Source organism: Lithobates pipiens, unplaced genomic scaffold (genome assembly GCF_037356315.1).
Source record: "Lithobates pipiens isolate NorthernLeopardFrog02 unplaced genomic scaffold, aLitPip1_a1.2 Scaffold_22, whole genome shotgun sequence".
Taxonomy (NCBI): domain Eukaryota; kingdom Metazoa; phylum Chordata; class Amphibia; order Anura; family Ranidae; genus Lithobates; species Lithobates pipiens.
The window spans coordinates 93,513,621-93,532,546 of NW_027507784.1; the positions used below are offsets into that span (position 1 = coordinate 93,513,621).

General features: G+C 43.2%; 1 protein-coding gene across 2 annotated transcripts in view; it reads right to left on the reverse strand.

The window, feature by feature from the left end:
• The window catches only part of CERS6 (ceramide synthase 6), a 318,039-nt gene that overhangs the window by 141,132 nt on the left and 157,981 nt on the right, over positions 1 to 18,926 (reverse strand). For both annotated transcript variants that reach the window (XM_077447910.1, XM_077447909.1), the window contains exon 5: positions 4,103 to 4,153. In XM_077447910.1, coding sequence (XP_077304036.1) covers positions 4,103 to 4,153 — 51 coding nt within the window. The remainder of the gene's footprint in view (positions 1 to 4,102; positions 4,154 to 18,926) is intronic.

Here is an 18,926-nt window from a genome sequence, read left to right on the forward strand (position 1 = left end):
CCGCGTTCTAGGCGATCGGACTTTGGTGTGATTGTGTGTAGGCAAGACCGTTTCAGCGGAACTCCATCGAAACTTCCGTCAGAAAAACCGTCAGAATTTATTCTGACGGAAAACTCGGTCGTGTGTATGCGGCATAAGTAAGTTTTCTTCTTACTTCCTGTTGTGTCTCTGGGAATGGATATAAATGGATATAAAGAAAAATCTATCCAATGACACAGCAAAAGTAAACAAACAAACAAAAAAAAACTTTCAAGGATTTTAACTATTATGCTGCGTACAAACGACCGGAATTTCTGGCAGACTAGGATGGAAAGTCCATCGGGAAGACCGTCCAACTGACTTTCCGAATGAACAGACTTGGCCACACACAATCACACTAAACTCCAACAGATTTGAACGTGATGACGTATGACCGAACTAGAATAAGGACGTTCATAGCCGGTAGCCAATAGCTGCCCTAGCGTCGGTTTTCGTCCATCAGACTAGCATACAGATGAGTGGATTTCTCTATAGGAACTGGGTCCGGCGGAAAAATTTGAAACATGTTCTATTTCTAAAGTCCGTCAGATTTTTGGACAGCAAAGGTTCGATGGAGCCCACACACGACACTTACAGTATCCAATGTTTAAAGCGGAGTTCCGCTTAAAAAATAATAATAAGTCAGCAGCTACAAATACTGCAGCTGCTGACTTTTAATAATCGGATACATATCTGTCTCAGGGTCCAGCAAAACAGGGGAACGAAACACAGCTGCTATACTCCAGAGGATCTCCACAGTCCCCTTGGCTTGTAGAGTAATGTAACAAAAATGTAAATTAAAGCACCACACCATTGATAAAAAGTCCACATAAGACTTTATTCTTTATATTTATTTATATAAAAGTCAAGAACACAGCCCAAAAAGTAGGCTACTCTTTGGACTGTATTCCTAACTTTTATCTGACTAAAGTCGTATCTGGACCTTTTAGCAGTGGTGTGGTGCTTCACTTTACATTTTTGCTTCTGGAATTTGATATGGCAGAAACTTTCAGACATTATGTAACCATTTACCATCAGACTAAAAGAGAATAATAAAACACAAAGTATCCGAAGACAAATTAGGGAGAAAATTTACATTTTGACAAGTAATCCTGCATGATTATATAAGATTCAGGCTTAAATTATTTATAACTCCAGTCGTGACCATTTCTCTTTAAGTAGAGCGTCATTAATGGAGCTATTGCAGCCCGCTAAGCCCAACATTTAGGGACACAGAATAGTTTCTGAAATAGAATTAAACAGCTGGGGCTCAGAAACATGAAATGGCCTCTGCAAAGATCAGCGCTTTTTAAATATCTATGTGGTGTTCAGCAACAGATGCGAACCTCCAGGGTTTAAAAAAAAATCCTTCATGTTGTCGGTTCATATTCTTTTCAAACTCTGAGCTAACATTTTTTTTTCCTTTTAATGTAAGCTTCCAAAGCACACTAAGTTGTATTGCAATTTAAACATAGGGCCTCTGCTGGGTGACACTGCCACCACTATCCCCAGAATACAAGAATTAGATAACATCTACGGAACTTTCCCTTTACATGTCTCGAAATTTTTTACTTTAAATCAGAATCAAGATTAGCTACAAACATGAACATCTGACATTCAAACACAGTTGATAGACCAAGATTAATCATTCACCGGCTGTAGTTTTGCCCTTGGCTTTTAAATTAAAATGGGACTTTCACCCTAAAGGTCATGCCCTGTCGCCCTTCCTCCTCCTCCCTCCCTCTCTTATAATAGACATTTTTTTGTTTTAACTCAAGTTGGCCATACATGGATGGAAAGGGACTGGCTGAATTTCAATCCATGTATGGGCAGGAAGGATATACAGAACATGAACACCGTTAAAGTCTATAGGACACGAACATGAAAAATCAAAAGTGCTCATTTTAAAGGCTTATATGCAAGTTATTGTCATAAAAAGTGTTTGGGCACCTGGATCCTGCCCTAGGGGATATGCATCAATGCAAAAAAAAAGTTTTAAAAACTACAGTTTTTTCGGGAGCAGTGATTTTAATAATGCTTAAAATGAAACAATAAAAATGCAATATTCCTTAATAGCCCTTTCATACTGAGCGACAGGGGGCATCGGCGGTAAAGCGGCGCTATTTTTAGTGCCGCTTTACCGTCGTTTTAGCTGTGCTATTCGCCCACTAGTGAGGCGGTTTTAAACCCCCTCTAGTGGGCAAAAAGGGGTTAAATCTGGCCACAAAATGCTGCCAGAGCAGCGTTTTGCTGGCGGTAGCGCAGCGCTGCCCCATTGATTTCAATGGGGAGCAGCTGGGGAGAAGTGGTAGAGCTGTGGTGGAGCAGCGGTGGAGGAGCTGTGAGTTCACCGCTCCTTCACTGATCCAAAGAAGCTGCTGACAGGACTTTTTGTGACGCCCTGTCAGCGCACCGCCCCAGTGTGAAAGCCCTCGGCTGTTACTGGAGTTCATGGAGCAGCTTTTTTCAGGCGCTATACAGGCGTTATTTTTAGCACTCTAGCACCCTAAAAACGCTGGCAGTGTGAAAGGGGTCTTAAATATCATGCCTGGGGGGGTGTCTATAGTGTGTCTGTAAAGTGGCCTAGTTTTCCCGTATTTAGAACAGTACCACAACAAAATTTAATTTCTAAAAGAAAAAAGTAATTTAAAACTGATCGTGGCTGTACTGAATTGTCGGGTCTCGGCAATATAGATAAAACTCATTGAAAAAAACAGCATGGGTTCCTAACCAAAATTTTTTTTTAAATTGCGAGGGGGTCTGGTATGGATATTAAGGGGAACCCTGCGCCAAATTTAAAAAAAATGGCATAGGGCCCCCCCCAAATCCATACCAGATAAGGGTCTGGTATGGATTTTAATGGGAACCCTGCATCAAAATAAAAAAAAATGGCATAGGGGCCCCCCCCCCAAAATCCATACCCTTTTCTGAGCACACAACCTGGCAGGCCGCAGCAAAAGAGGGGGGGTGAGAGAGCACCGTCCCTCTCCTGAATCGTACCAGGTCACATGCCCTCAACATGGGGAGGATGCTTTGGGGTCCCTGAAGCACCTTGTCCCATGTTGATGGGGACAAGGGCCTCATCCCCACAACCCTTGCCCGGTGGTTGTGGGGGTCTGCGGGCAAAGGGCTTATTGAAATCATGAAAGCCCCATTTAACAAGGGGGGACCACCAGATCCCAGCCTCCCCCCATGTGGATTGGTAACGGGTACATTGTACCCCCATCATTTCACAAAAAAAGTGTCAAAATGGTAAAAAGACAGGAGACACTTTGGGACAAGTTCTTTATTAAAACATTTTAAAATAAAAATGTCCCGCGATGTAGATCCATCTCATGCTGCCCGGCAAGCCAAAAAAAAGAAAATAAAAACTGCAACAGCTTCGCCTCCATGGGATGCTCCTGCCCAGTGACGCTTCTTCTCAGTGACAGCTGTTATATAGCTGAGAGCGGGGCCACCCAGTGATGTAAATGGGTAACCCTCCTCTGATGCCACGTCACCGAATGGCCCCTGCCCTCAGCTATATAACAGCTATATACAACAGAGAAGAAGCGTCACTCGGCGATAGGCCTCCCATGGAGGAGGAGCTGTTGCGGCTTTTTTTTTCTTTTTTGGCTCGTTGGGCAGCGTTGACATTTTTTTTTTTTTTAATAAAGGACTTGACCCAAAGTGTCTCCTGTCTTTCTTACTATTTTTGACAATTTTTTTGTGAAATGGTAGGGGTACAATGTACCCGTTACCAATTTGCATAGGGGGAGGATGGGATCTGGGGGTCCCCTTGTTAAAGGGGGCTTCCAGATTCCGATAAGCCCCCCGCCTGCAGACCCTCACAACCACCGGGCAAAGGTGGTGGGGATGAGGCCCTTGTCCCCATCAACATCAACATATAAAATATCTGTGCCCCTTCTCAAATGCATGGTGATATCAAAGTTTACAAGAAGTGGAATCACTCTTTTAGAAGATGAAATCGTTGGCAATATGATGTATCAGTGACAAAGAATGGGCACACAAAATAGACCAAAATTTCAAACTCATTCAGATTTTCCTGAAAATAAGAGGCACAGGTACAGAGTGTTTTGCTTACCTGATAAGGATAATTGTACCAACACTGTCTTGTGTTCCAGAGCCATAGAGTCTTAAAAGAAGGGAAAAAATATATATATCGTTAGATCTTGTTAAGCCAGACCGAATATCGTTTTTACAATAAAATGCAGCTTTGTTAATTAAGGAGTTTATCCACTTAAAAAAAAGTGCAGGAATGGAAAATAACAAACATTCATACACACCTAGATGGCTACAGCACCAATCTCAGCTACAACTTTCCCCCGATGCCTCTGAGAACTGAGCGATCAAAGAACACTCACTCAGTTCTTGGTCTTCAGTGAGCAGAGAGTGGTGCCTGTCAATCATCAGCTCTCTGCTCTGCCCCTCCAGCGCTCTCTGGAGCACCAGGCTGTGGAGGGGGCAGGAACAGCTGGCTCAGTCTCCCAGCAGCTCCCTGAGAGGCTGAACCAGCGGCTAGTCTGGGTATTTGGGTGGATAGCGACTTTAAAGTCAGGATCGATCCACAGCATGGGCCAGCTGAGTGATGCCAGCCAACAGTGGACTTTAGGGAAACACCTTTTAGCATAAAGTATATAGGCAAATTACACACCTATGTCACACTCTCTCAGTTATATGGGATATGAAGAATTACTAAGTAAAAAATAAATGGTCAAACCCATCAGTGCTGACTTTTTTCTCTTTATACTAGCTTTTCATATTTGCAAATGCAGTCATTAGGTCCTGGTTCACACTAGTGCAGGTTTACAGCCCACGTTTGCATTGGCACAGCAACCTATTCATTTGAATTCACGCAGGGAAAAGGTCCCTGCAATATTTAAAAACTCGAAATTCATATAGGATATCTGCGCTAAAGCATAAATTACAAATGTATAATTTGTAATTTATTACAAATGACAAATTACATAAAGTAGAGGGCCACCCTAAAAGACAAAACTACATTAAAATGTTCCAAAAATAATAAAAAAAAAAAAAATTAATTTTTTTTTAAAACTTACCAGAAATGCCTGTTGCTAGGCAGATCATCCTAATCTGCCTCTTCCTACTCCGCGGTAATCTTCGGTGGTCTTCGGTCTTCTCCTACGCTCGCTGTCTTTTGGGGAATGGGGCGCGGTGTGTTCTGGGAACTGTGTGTGTCCCAGAGCACAGTGCGCCCCATTCACAAAGCGCTGTGCGACTAGCATATGAGCAGTAGGAAACGGGCAGTGAAGCCGCAAGGCCCCACTGCCTGTTTCCCTTAGATAGAATGGAAGTGCCGGGACCCGAGAGCCGAGGGATGGGTCGGCCTCGGGCGCCGACATCGCGGGCACCCTGGACAGGTAAGTGCGCTTATTAAAAGTCAGCAGCTACAGTGTTTCAGCTGGCCCTCCCCTTTAAGCAATCAGTGATACTAGATGCAAGAATTGTGATAAATATATGAAGCAGCGCTAAAAAACTCAATATTGTGAACATACAAAAATGAATCAATATAGTGGCATCAAACTTATTAGGTGAAAAATATACATAAAGAAATCACACCAACTATATAAAGATAATGTTCATAAGATATAAAGTCCATATGCAGCGCTGGGGGTAATAGATAGATGAAAAGGCGGGTTGAAAGGTTCTTCATTTCCAAGTTCGCCTGTATCCACCGTCTTTTCATCTATCTTTTACCCCCAGTGCTGCATATGGACTTTATATATTTTTGAATACACTGTAATTAAAGTGGTTGTACACCCTGTACAACCACTTTTATCTACAGGTAAGCCTATATTAAGGCTTACCTGTAGGTGCTGGAAATATCTCCTAAACCTCCACGGTGCATGCGCCAATGTCTATGGTGCATGTGCACATTAGAAAGGGAGATCATGCCCTTTCTAAAGGGGTCATGCCGTGGCTGGCAGCTCCCACCCGCATGCGCAGGTGGGAGGTCACACAACTTCAGCCAGTCACAGAGCCGGAGTTTGCGGCCCCAGAAGGAAGAGGGGTGAAGTTGGACGCTCGCTGCTAGTGGGGACAGCGGTGACATCGCAGGCTTCGGTTTCAGGTAAGTGACACATAATGGACTTCTATGCGATGCATAGTAGTCCATTATGCTTTACCTTTGCAGGGAATGAAAGAGGAAGTAAACCCATCAGGGTTTACTTCCTCTTTAATATCCTCTGCCGCCTTCTGTGGCTCTCTCTAGCTCTCTTGTCCCATCTTGTCCCATTGGTAGACCCGAATAGCCAGCCGGTGCAACCCAGCCGGAGTGTCGGGGTGTCGGACCCTCTGGAGGGCTATTTGTTCAACTGTCTTTGTGCATTAATCCATATTTCTGCTTTCTGCCTCTCAACAATACCTTCTGTAATCTCAGTTGATATGTACAAGAGCCTATTTTGATCGGTAATTGCTCTAAATATACACTATAGTTATGCCTGTTCTTTGTTATTCTCCTTTGACTCCCCTGCAAGGGAGAAATTTCTTTGTCATAGTTTTGATCACTTAATAAAAAATTTTAAAACTCAAAAAAAAAAAAAAATGCAGTAGCTGGGAAATCACATGGTGCTTTTGCACCATGTGATCCTGCATCTGCGCTGCGTTTATAGATTCGGGGGGGTACCAGTAAGAATAAATGACAGCCCCTCGCATTTTGTCTGCGGTGCAGGAATAGCTGCTTGTTGTGGGGGTAGGAGGAAGGAGCCAGGAGAGCTGGCGGGGGACCCGAGAAAAGGAGATTTGGGGCTGCTCTGTGCAAAACTACTGCACAGGACAGATAAGTATGACGTGTTTGTTATTTTCACATTAGCACCCAGAGGAAGAGCAGAGAGGGGATAGAGAACAAATGTCACCATTGTGCTGTGCTTTGTGACTGACAACAGGAGGACTGGTCGATCATACACCCCATCCTGATGCAGCCAGGAGCCAGAAGTGTGCATATCAGATGCTCTCAGCAATGCTTAGAGAGCTCTTATTGAGGAAACAAAAAATAAAAGTAACAAGGTGAAAAGTAAGAAAAATATGGTGCCGCCTTCTGAAAATGTTATTTGCCTGGCTGATGTGGTGATGTCTTCAGTACATTTTGCAGTTACAGCTATACAGGTCAGGGGTTCTACTTGCTGCATACGTGTTCCAGATTACCGATTCTGATAGAAAATGGCTTCAATAACATGCTTTGTACATCTTTCACAACGCCTTTTTTAACTGAGCATAAACATGAAGGCATAGCAAAAATAAAATAAAAAGTACCTTTGAGCTTTTAACAACTTTAAAAAATGATATCTCCCCTTTTATGCTTGACATTACCCTGAACCTTCTATTTGCTGTCCCTTTGAATGAGCTATAACAGGGCACTTACATAACACCGTAACACCATAGCAACAGGACATTAAAATTCACGCTGAACAATGCTCTCTGGGCTTTGTGAATAGCTAATCAACTTCAGTTAGTCAGCAAAATGATATAATAAGTAAGGGGCAGAATGTACGCTATCTTCTCTTCAGAAATTATACATTTTTTTTTTTTTTTTTATAATTTAGCATACAGCAAAATGTTGTATCAAACAATCCTCCATTGTCAGTGCTGTCATTTTTTTTCACTTATTTTATGGCGTGTTTTTATACTTAACCTTCCACTGGACCTCTTAAGAGATGGAAAGGAAATTTGGCCAGCCTCATAATTAGAGAGGCACCTACTCTAAATGACTCTATTATAGAAGAAAAAATTAAAACTTGATATAAGATACTAATTTAATCAAATGTGCCCAAGTAACTCTCTTTGAAAACTTCTATTGATTTGAGTACAAACAGTACAGAGGGTACAGTTCTTTCCCTATACTTCAATAGCTGTTTTCTGACATTACAGAATAAAGTATTGGTACAGGTATGTATAGGCTTCGGCTATTTCATTCAAGTGCTGGATGCAGAAGTGTCGGTGTTATTATTGCAGTGCCAGTGGAAGAAATAGAAATATCTGGCAAAACATGCCCCACACAATATATCTATGGGTCTGATTTACTAAAACTGGAGTTAAGGGCACACGGGCGCTGCCCCCTCTCTCCAGCCACCTCCTCTATCACCAATATCGCCGCTGCCACCCCCTATTCAGGCACCCGGCCCCTTTTTGGGTGCAGAGCACCTGAATTACAGCAGCAGGGGGTGTTTTTGAAGCACCTGGTTAGAGCAATAGGCTCTAATAGGCGTCAAAAAAGGTGACCTGCGAGCACCATGCTGGGCGAATGAATATTTGCTTTCCTAACACTAAACCGCATCTCCGCCAATCAGGTGCTCGGGTCTGTTACCTGTCACCTGATTGGCTGAAATGACAGGCGCCGCTATTGGATGCCTATCAGGAGGAGTAGATGGGAGATGAGGATGGCAGGAGACGCACAAAGGACCCCATTCATTGCCGTCACCTGCCGCCCCACCAAGACACACAGAGGGCATTCATGGGCAGACTGGCAGCATTTAATGGGCACACTGGCAGCATTTGATGGGCACACTGGAAGCATTTGATGGCACAGTGACAGCGTTTGATGGGCACAGTGGAAGCGTTTAATGGGCACAGGGGCAGCGTTTAATGGGCACAGTGGCAGCGTTTGATGGCACAGTGGCAAAGTTTGATGGGCACAGTGGCAGCGTCTGATGGCACAGTGGTAGCGTTTGATGGCATAGTGGTAGCGTTTTGAAGGCACAGTGGCAGTGTTTGATGGCACAGTGGTAGCGCTTGATGGGCACAGTGGCTGCAATTGATGATTTTTTTTCACAATTTTTTTTGCGACCCCCCCCCCCCCCCCCAAAAAAAAATTTTTTGAGCACCAGTCGTCACTGCTGGAGAGTGCAAAATCTGGTACAGCCCTGCATAGAAACCAATCAGCTATTTTTTATTTTGTGAAAGCTTAACTACTTGCCGACCGTCGGCCGTCAAATGCCTAGGTGGCGCAGCTCTTGTGGCAGGAAGGCGTCATACGACGTCCTCCCATTTAAACAGGGAATGCGCGCGATCGTGCGCATGCATCCCTGTTCCTTCGGTGGCAGCGTGTCACGGAGACACTGCTTGCCACCGAGGGGGGTGAACAGCCATAGGGTATGGCTGTTTACCATGTGATGAATCACGGCCGATCACAGATGGTTACACCCCCACTGTGCACGTCGGCGGCAGCGTGTTCCCAGGAACACTGCTTGTCAATGAGGCTGGTAAACAGCCATTGGCCGGCTGTTTACCCATGTGAAACGATCACAGCCGATCACTAAATGTAAACAAACCTCGGTAACGAGACGTTACCGGGTTCTCCTCCTCACACACCAATCGTATGTGAGGAGGAGATTGCGGTAACATCTCGTTACCGCTTACAGTACACACCAGTCACACTGATTACACCCCCCCCAATAAAGAGGACCTGTCACCACCCATCATAGTACCTGTCTCTCACAGTCCATCAGAGTACCTGTCACAGTCCATCAGAGTACCCGAGTACGTGTCACAGCCCATCAGAGTACCCGAGTACCTGTCACAGTCCATCCGAATATCCAAATACTTGTCACAGCCCATCAAAGTACCGGAGTACCTTTCACAGCCCATCAGAGTACCCGAGTACCTGTCACAGTCCATCCGAGTACCCGAGTACCTGCCAAAGCCCATCCGAGTACCCGAGTACCTGTCACAGTCCACCTGAGTAACCGAGTACCTGTCACAGCCCATCAAAGTACCCGAGTACCTGTCACAGCCCATTAGAGTACCCGAGTACCTGTCACAGCCCATCAGAGTACCCGAGTACCTGTCACAGCCCATCAGAGTATCCGAGTACTTGTCACAGCCCATCAGAGTACCCGAGTACCTGTCCCAGTCCATCTGAGTACCCGAGTACCTGTCCCAGTCCATCTGAGTACCCGAGTACCTGTCCTAGTCCATCTGAGAACCTGAGTATCTGTCAAAGTTCATCTGAGTATCTGAATACCTGTCACAGTTCATCTGAGTACCCGAGTACCTGTCACAGTCCATATGAGTACCTGAGTACCTATCACCGCCCTTCAGAGTACCCAAATGCCAGTCACCAGGCCATCAGAGAACCTGTCACCAGGCCATCAGAGTACCCGAGTACCTGTCACCAGGCCATCAGAGTACCCGAGTACCTGTCACCAGGCCATCAGAGTACCCGAGTACCTGTCACCAGGCCATCAGAGTACTCAAGTACTTGTCACCAGGCCATCAGAGTACTCAAGTACCTGTCACCAGCCCATCAGAGTACCAGAGTACCTATCTGCAGCCCATGCCTCATAGAATATATGTTGGGGTGTTTGCTTTCCAAAATGGGGTCATTTTGTGGGTAATTCCATTGTCCTGGTGCTCCAGGACCTTCAAAAGTGTGATGGCTAGAATGCCTGAAGGTACTACTTCAATGTTCGGCCTCTCCATGTGGACAGGCTGTGTAAAAGGCCTACACATGTGGTATCGCCATACTCGTTAGAAATATCTTAATTTTTTTCCACATTTTCCAAAAACTTCTGGAAAAAAATTAACTGTTCAAAAGACTCATTATTCCTCACAGATTATACGTTGGGGTGTTTGCTTTCCAAAATGGGGTCATTTTATGGGCAATTCCATTGTCCTGGTACTCCAGGGCCTTCAAAATTGTAATAGGTGGCTGTGAAATGAGATGTGTAATTTCTGCTCGTAGAACACCTGAAGGTACTACTTCAATGTTGGTGCTCTGTATGTGGCCAGGCTGTGTATAAGTCTCACACATGTGGTATCGCCATACTCAAGAAGAGTAATAGAATGTATTTTGGGGTGTAATGTGTTGTATGCATATGCTGTGTGTGAGAAATAACCTGATAATATGACAATTTTGTAAAAAAATTATAATAAAAAAATATCTTCATTTTGCAAAGAATTGTGGGAAAAAATTACAACTTAAAAAAACTCACCACGCTACTCACTTAATACCTTGGAATGTCTACTTTCTAAAAAGGGGTCATTTGGGGGGTATTTGTACTTTCCTGACTTGTTTGTGTCTCAAGAAATGAGATACACCTGATGTACTGAAGGCCTGATCAGATGTGATCAAATTTCAGTGATTGGCACCATAGTTTGTAGACTCTATAACTTTCACAAAGACCGAATAATATACACTAATTTGGGTTATTTTTACCAAAGATATGTAGCAGTATAAATGTGACCCCCTCGTCCGCCTGCTGTCTGACCGGCACTTACCCCATCTTGGTGGCGGGTCAGCCAACCGATGACGGTAGCGAGCTGCATGGGTCCTCCATGCTGTCCTCCATGCCTCCCTGCATCTCTTCTTCTGTTCTGCTAGGCGTCCAATAGGATCGCCTCTGCCTTCAGCCAATCAGGTGACTGGTATTAGACCCACGCTTTCTGATTGGGGAAGAGGCAGTGTTAGAAAAACAAATATTAATTTGCTTTTCTAACACACCTGGGTAGGCTCCAAGCGCAATGCTCTGCGCTCCGAGTCCACCTTTTTTTAAGCCTATTATTAGAGCCTTAATTTGTCCTTGGCTTTAATCAGGTGCTTCAGAAAAACACCCCGCCGCTGTAATTAAGGTTGGCCAGACATCTGAAGAGGCAGAATTTCTCGTGTTCGGTGGCAGACTGGGGTCCTCTCATAGGCTTCGCTCATAGGCTTTTGCTGCTCGGAAGCGTTTGCTTCTAAACATTTCCATAAATGTCTTGCACGGATAGTAGTTCAAATGAGTCAAATTTATGCAGACAATAAGGTTAAGAAATGTTTCCCTTTGTGTTTATATAATCTACCTGTTACTTCAACATTCTTCAGCATCTGAAGATCATCCTTCTAAGCAGACTTATTATTCTTTCAGCATGTAAGAGAACTATAATTGTCTCCAGTACTCTAGTCTGTTGCCAATATATCATGCTGGGAAGAATTGTAGTGTAATTTAATTTAGAGCAGTGTCACTGTGTCTTTTTGTGCGATTTCAAAATAGTTTTATATAAGAAAATTCCATGTCTGCATGTCGCCTCCAAAAACAATTTGAAATCGGCACTTTATGCCACACAAAATGGCTAATAGCTATAAAAAAAATCTCCACTTTTATTCAATCGGCTCATAGCTCTATGTGAAAAAAATCCTACTTGTTTTCGGGTATAACACGTTTAGTGATGAATTTCAGCAAAAATATAACTGAAAAACTTTGTGTATATCATCTAGGATCAAGTTCTTTTTTAAAGGGTAACTACAGTCAACATACTGTTTCCCTGTATAATAGGGGGAAAGTCCATAGAATTTAAAATGTGTAGAGTCAGAGCCAGATCACTGTATTCATTTTTTTAATGCAAACACACAAAATACATAACCCAATTTTTTGGTCAAATTTAAAAGATTATGTTATGCAGATTAAATAGATACCAAACATGTCACACACGTGCACGGGTGAGTGGGGCACTTTTTTTAAAAAAAAATTATTTTTTTTGTCTGTCGCTTTATTTTTTTTTGTATCGCTTTTATTGCTGTCACAAGAAATGTAAACATCCTTTGTGACAGCAATAGGCATGTGACAGCTACTCTTTATGAAGAGATTTGAGGACTATTGGACCCCAGAGCCCTCCTCTGCCATTAAAAGAATTTGCTCACACCAAGATCGGCATGTTTGAATGCTTTTGATTTTTGAAAATGGTGTTGTTGACATCTGGGTAAACCGGAAGTGATGTCAGGTTATCGCTTATGGGTTACCATAGCCGAGAGCTGAACAAAGCTGATCTGGGCTTTGTTCTGCTCTCCTATCAGCCACCGGAAGCGCTGGCTGTTCGGTTGGGATGGGAGATCTCAGTGAAGCCATGGAAGGAGGTGGGAGGGGAAGGAACAGCCCCACCTCACTGCTTGTAAAAGCAATCCAGCAGCTAGGTAGCCTCTATGATGCTTTTACAAGAAATCCGAATGTCAGCCCTAAAAAAAAGGGTGCTGGGACGATGCCTGCAGCTGCAGTCATCATGCTGGTAAGTCTAATCATGTACGGTGTGTCGCTGGTCGTCAAGTGTTTAAATATGCTTTGTTTTACAAATAGATACAATGCAAATGATTTCCAGAGCACTGGGCTAACGAAAGGGACCGCACAGCAGATGCAGACTGCTATTGTCTAACCAAAGCCTTGCATGGAATTGTTACTCCTCTGATTTATTTACTTGTGTGTGTAAATTTTTGGTTCAAGTTATTGAGTTCTATAAGCAACAAGCTTTTTACAAAAATAAACCTAAACCTCCACCTGCTGGTTCAAAAAGACAAGCTAAAGAAATGTAAATGTTTTTTAGTCCTGACCATAATAAGTAAATGTGTTCAAAAAAATTAAGGTAAAAATAGTACTTTAGGTCTTCTTCTCCCCCTTGCTGCTCCATAAAATAAGGGCATGCCTGACAAAGGTGCCCTGCGTGACTCTGAAACGTTGCTCTACCTGTTCTGTGATGTGATCATGCTTCAATAAAAAATTGTTTGGACGCTATTGGTTAATCCATGGTGTGCTGGCAAACATCCTCATTGTGGCTTTCTGATCCAGTTTCCAGCTGGTGGTTGCTGCAGCACCCAAATCTTCTAGAGCTTTATCCAGGAACGTGTGCGATGGGAATATGGAGTGTTATTTAAAGAATTTAAACGTGTACCTATTGGTTGAAGTAGCCTTCCTTCTGGTCCGTTTGGCTTCCGCTTCTTTGACAATTATGATCCTTCTCCAAGGGCAAGTTCTGTGTGGGGAATAGGCACTAATCGGCTACATTTACCTGCAAAGTCAAATCACTGCAACTTTCTCACACCTAATCTACCCTCAGCAACAGAAAACAAACATGTACGAGGGGCAGTGACCAGACTGACCCAGAGATAGCCTGTACAACTGATATGTACTAGCAGCATTAGCTGGTGACCCATCTTTTAGGATTGTAACTGTGCCATAAAGTATAGAAGGTGCTGATGGAAACAAGGTCTGGTTTTATGGAAATTATCACATTTAAGCTACACAGTGTTCACAAATCTGCTTGAAAATAGTTTTTGATCCTTTTTGTAACTGGAGTGTCTAGCTAATGCAGAGGCAGATTAAGGCAGAATGCAGCCTTATGCAATGTAACAGCTTTGACCCCCTTTCTCTTCAATTAACACTGATAAGGACTGCAGTAGGCACAGAGAAGCTGTCCCATTTGCATTGTTTGTACCAGAATGGCTCCATCAGGGACAGACAAGTGCTTCCTCTCTTAGCCCTAGGTGCCTGCCTAGGTTGTCTTCTGGATGGTACAGTTCTGCCTTAAAAATAACCTTTGTCCGGACTATATACACTAAATTATTTACCTATTCTGAACAGTAGTAAAAGCAATAAATGCATTTTAAAACATTCTCCTCTGTAGCTATAGACATTGTGGAGAAAATTCATCATCAAGTTTCACAACAGAGGCAGTGAAATCTTAGGTATTTTCTGAGGAGAGCAGAATGTTGGTGGCCTGCCAGCCTTCTAATGTTAACACACAGCAGGTGTTTTTAAGCTGTTAAAAATCACCAAAACTGAGAGTCTTTGTTGTGCTCTATGCGTATTAATTATTCCATAGTATAAGCGACTAGAGAGGTCTGGGATGTTTTGTAAGTACAGTATATGCTGTGACAGTGAGAGGCCCTACCACTGTAAAAACGTAGAAGAAAATGACACAGGATTCGCATTAAGGCCTAATGCAAAGTTCCAGACTAGGGTCAGAGGGGCCCCAGCCAGGAGTCAAGAGCAGGAGGTCTCAAACAGGGGTCGGAGGTGCCCCAGGCAGTAGCCAGGAGGTTTTTTTCCCAGGAGTCAGCTCCTATAAGGGTGTCAAAGGAACCCCTAACCAGAGGCCAATAGTGGGCCATGCAGCAGGGTGCTGTAACTAGAGGCTGCGTGACCCGAGAGACCCAAAAGAGCTGGACAACACAGTCAGAGGGGCTGCAAAAAAGAGCAGTGGTGCTGCTAAGAAGGGACCAGGATGCTTGGAATTTTCAGTTGACTATTCATGTTGATGTGGAAAAGCCCCTACATGGGCAACTGATATTTATGTAAACTTTCAATTTTAAAAAAAAAAGTGGGCTGCCCTGCTCTAAATTTAATTTGAACTGGTGCAACACATTGGAAAAAAGCACCTACCATACTGAGTATAATCACCTCAATACCACAATGCAAATAATTTAATGTCCATAGTCAGATGTGCACTTTAAAGCAGAACTAATACATGACATTAGCGATCTTCCTCACCACTGCTGACATCTTTGCTTAGTCTTCTTCTGGATCTAGTGTCTTCAGTCATTTTGATTGGCTGGCCCCGGATTAGTTAAAGTAACTGAGATTCTCATGTGTGGGCTCAGTGCAAAATGTAAAGAAATTTATGTTGGAAACATTCCATAGAATTGTGTCCTGTCTCTGCACAACAAACATTGGACACTGTGACAGATTCACACACCTGTTGCAAACAGGTTTTGAATAAAATTCAAGAGGTTGAATAAAATGAATTTATCGCAAAGAGACATGATGGGAGCCAGCTAATGAATTGGGCTCTGGATGCAGTCAGTGTCCTACTAACCCAAGAGACTTAAGCAGAAAACTCACAATCCTGGCAGCTTCCTAGTGCAAAAATGTCCCACTCTGAGCACTGACATGTCCCTGTGCGCCAACTTACAGTTGGTTTTGATTACCACCAGTTTTCTTATCTGCAAACTGATGGTATTTCTTGTTAAATTTGTTGCAGCCATAGTGACACATTCTTAAAGTAGCACAAACAAAATTTACCTGACCAGAAAGAGAAAAAGGAAGGCACAAGGACCTCCATAGTGCAGTAATTAAAATGAAGATTTTATTAAAAAGGTGTAACTTGCACTCATAAAAGCAAAAGGATGGCAGGGCAGACATGCGGATAACCACAACACTGGACTTGGCAGATCAAAGTGGAGGACAGAGGCATCAGACACAGCAAAAGAGTTGGTAAAATACGCTGGGTGTAGCTGTTTTAAGTTGGAGAACCTCCAATTCAACCGAGGAGCTGTCTTGATGATGGCAAACACATTTCCGCCCTGCATCCCTTTTGCTTTTGTGAGTACAACTTACACATTTTTAATAAATTCTTTATTTTAATTACTGCACTATGGTGGCCTTTGCGACTGTCCTTTTTCATTCTTTCTGTGAAAGTTAAATGGAGCATCAGCTCCAAGTCTGCAGCTGCATTGTCCACTTTAGTATCGCAACAGTTATATATATAATTTTCTGCTACCTATTCAGTCTGCATACAGTTTGTGTTTTTTTACTTGTCACATCGTTGGTCCTATCTTTGAAGGGCTAATTTAGTGTTAAAGGATATGTTCACCTTTGGGAATATGTTACATTGGGAGTGGGGCTGCAGCACCCACTCCAAATGCCGGTGACACCCCACCCCCCCCCCCCCCCCGTGAGAAATTCCCCATACTAGCTGTCACTTTTTTAAATCAAAGGTGAACTAATCCACGAGACCAGTGGGTGGTATATTCACTAGAGATGCACTAATACCAGTTTTTTTAAGATTGAGTACGAGTACCAATACTTTTTCTTAAGTACTCACTGATACCAATTACTAATACCTATATTTAATGTCATGTGACAGTTTGTTTAGACTAATAAAAAATTATCACTTAAGGTGATGGTTAGCCCCGATTCAAATATATGCACATTGGATGCATTGTGAACCACTCTGATACGCATGGCATGTGAACCAAACCGGATTTTCACATATGTACGGGCCAGCCACAGTGCCATTTTAAAAAGAGTCAGGTACGATTTTCAGTCTGGTTCAGGTGCAATTTACAGTCTCATACACTTTAATAATTTGCACCTGAACGGCACCCGAACAGTTACACGAAATCCCACCAGACTGTTTTTACAAATCACACTGAAACCGACCCCACATATATGTGAACCCAGTCAGTCTGCAGGTATTGGTTTTAGTATCAGAGCATTTGCACAAGTACTCGTGGAAATGCTTATTATCTGCACCGATACTGTTGCTGGTATTTCGGTATCGGTGCAATGCTAATATTAACGTCACTCATCAACACTTCCCCAATTTGGTTCACCTGTTTTTGCCAAACCATCCATGTGCTGTGTAGTTGTGCACTGCATTCATGGCCTTTACCCCACCATGAACAATTCAAGATCTACCTGAATCTGTTCCATGAGTCAGGACTCCAAATTAGACTATAGCAAGGCTGTCATGAATTAGACGCAGGACATTTTGCTGCCAGAAAAGTGTTGCAACTGCTTCGATGAAACACCCCAACAGAGTCAATTCTGCTATATATGCCTCCTGATAGCCTTTTTTTTAACCAATAATTCCACCTTAACACCACTGTTTCTTGCAAAGTTAAATGGGAACGGCACAGAAAACTCATGCTGAAATATTCATATTACAGATGTGTCTTGTTGCTCTTGAGCTAGTAATTCCCCAAAGGCAAAAATGTGTTGGTAGACACGCTGAGGCGGATTCCCCTGGGATAGTTATTTGTTCGGTAGCTAGGCTCGTAGAGGGATGCTCTTGCCCTGGCACATTACAGACAAACGATGTGTTTAATTTAACCTGTATTAAGTGTTTTTCAATGAACTGCTGTGCTTAGATTGTGTGATCCTTATATATGTATGCACTGGTTTAACAAAAAAAAAAAATCCCTGCTTTGAACAGATGGTGATGTGCATCATTTCCCATGCATGGAACACTGTGGGAACTCTTCTAAATACTGCACAGACCAACCGTGTTTCATAATTACTATTCAAATTTTGGCAGGAGTCTCGATCACTAATACAACACTGTCTCTGCAGGAGATCACTCAGCTCGTGGAAGTACTACCGCTTACCTGACTGCCTTCAATTTGCTTGGCTCCCAAGAGAGGAGAAAAAGAAAGTTAATTTCACAGAGTGCCTACAATTTTTGTCTCTTTTCACTTTTCCGAGTTGCTGTTCAGCAAATCACATTATAGCTAAACTCTAGGTAGTAAAAAGAACTAAATGACGCACTTATATAATCATTGAAAAACAATTCAATGTCTTTTTTAGATGTGACTAATGTAAATACCTGAATTGGACTTGGTATCAGTCTCTTTTGTATAGTACGTATTTAGGGAAAAACATAAGAAGAAAACGGTTTCTATGAATACTAAAATATAAGTGACTTTAGATCATTAATTATGATTGTGATCGGGGCTTTTTTTCAGCTGGAACTTGGTGGAACTCAGTTCCACCACCTCTGGCTCAGGCCCTCTGCTCCCTGCTGACCACTATTACTTGAAAACACAAAAGTGTGGCTTCTATGATTACAAGTGGTAGCTTGTTCCCCAACAGCTCACACAGATCAGATCTCCCGAGTGGCTCCCACTGAGTGAAGGATGGAGACAAGGGAGATGCAGGTACACGGGGTGCAGTGCAAATGCCAATATCACCACTGGATGAACTCCCCGCAAGTAAGAGAGGTGGAGGCAACTATAGTATACTATACTATAGGTACTAGAGCTGGTTGGGTACTTCAGCTCAATACAGCAACAAAAATAAGACACGTGGAAGATGGTGGAGCTTTTATGAAGATAGGGCAGTAGAGGGGGGTTGTATGCAGAGGTCAGAGCTGAAGAGGGGTAATTGTGATATGTGGATGGGGGGTGGAGAGGTAAGCAGCTGTGGAAGAAGGCTGAATTCTGCACTCTGTGTGTAGCGCACCGCTAAACTCTGCACTCTGTATGCAGCGCACCCCTGAACTCTGCACTATTTACGTAGCACACCCTGAACTCTGCAGTCTGTGTGTAACCCCCTCCCTGAACTCTGCAGTCTGTACATATTGCACTCCTGGTATTTAATGACCCTGTTAAGACCCTCCCACCGTTAGTGAAATTTGACCAAACCCAC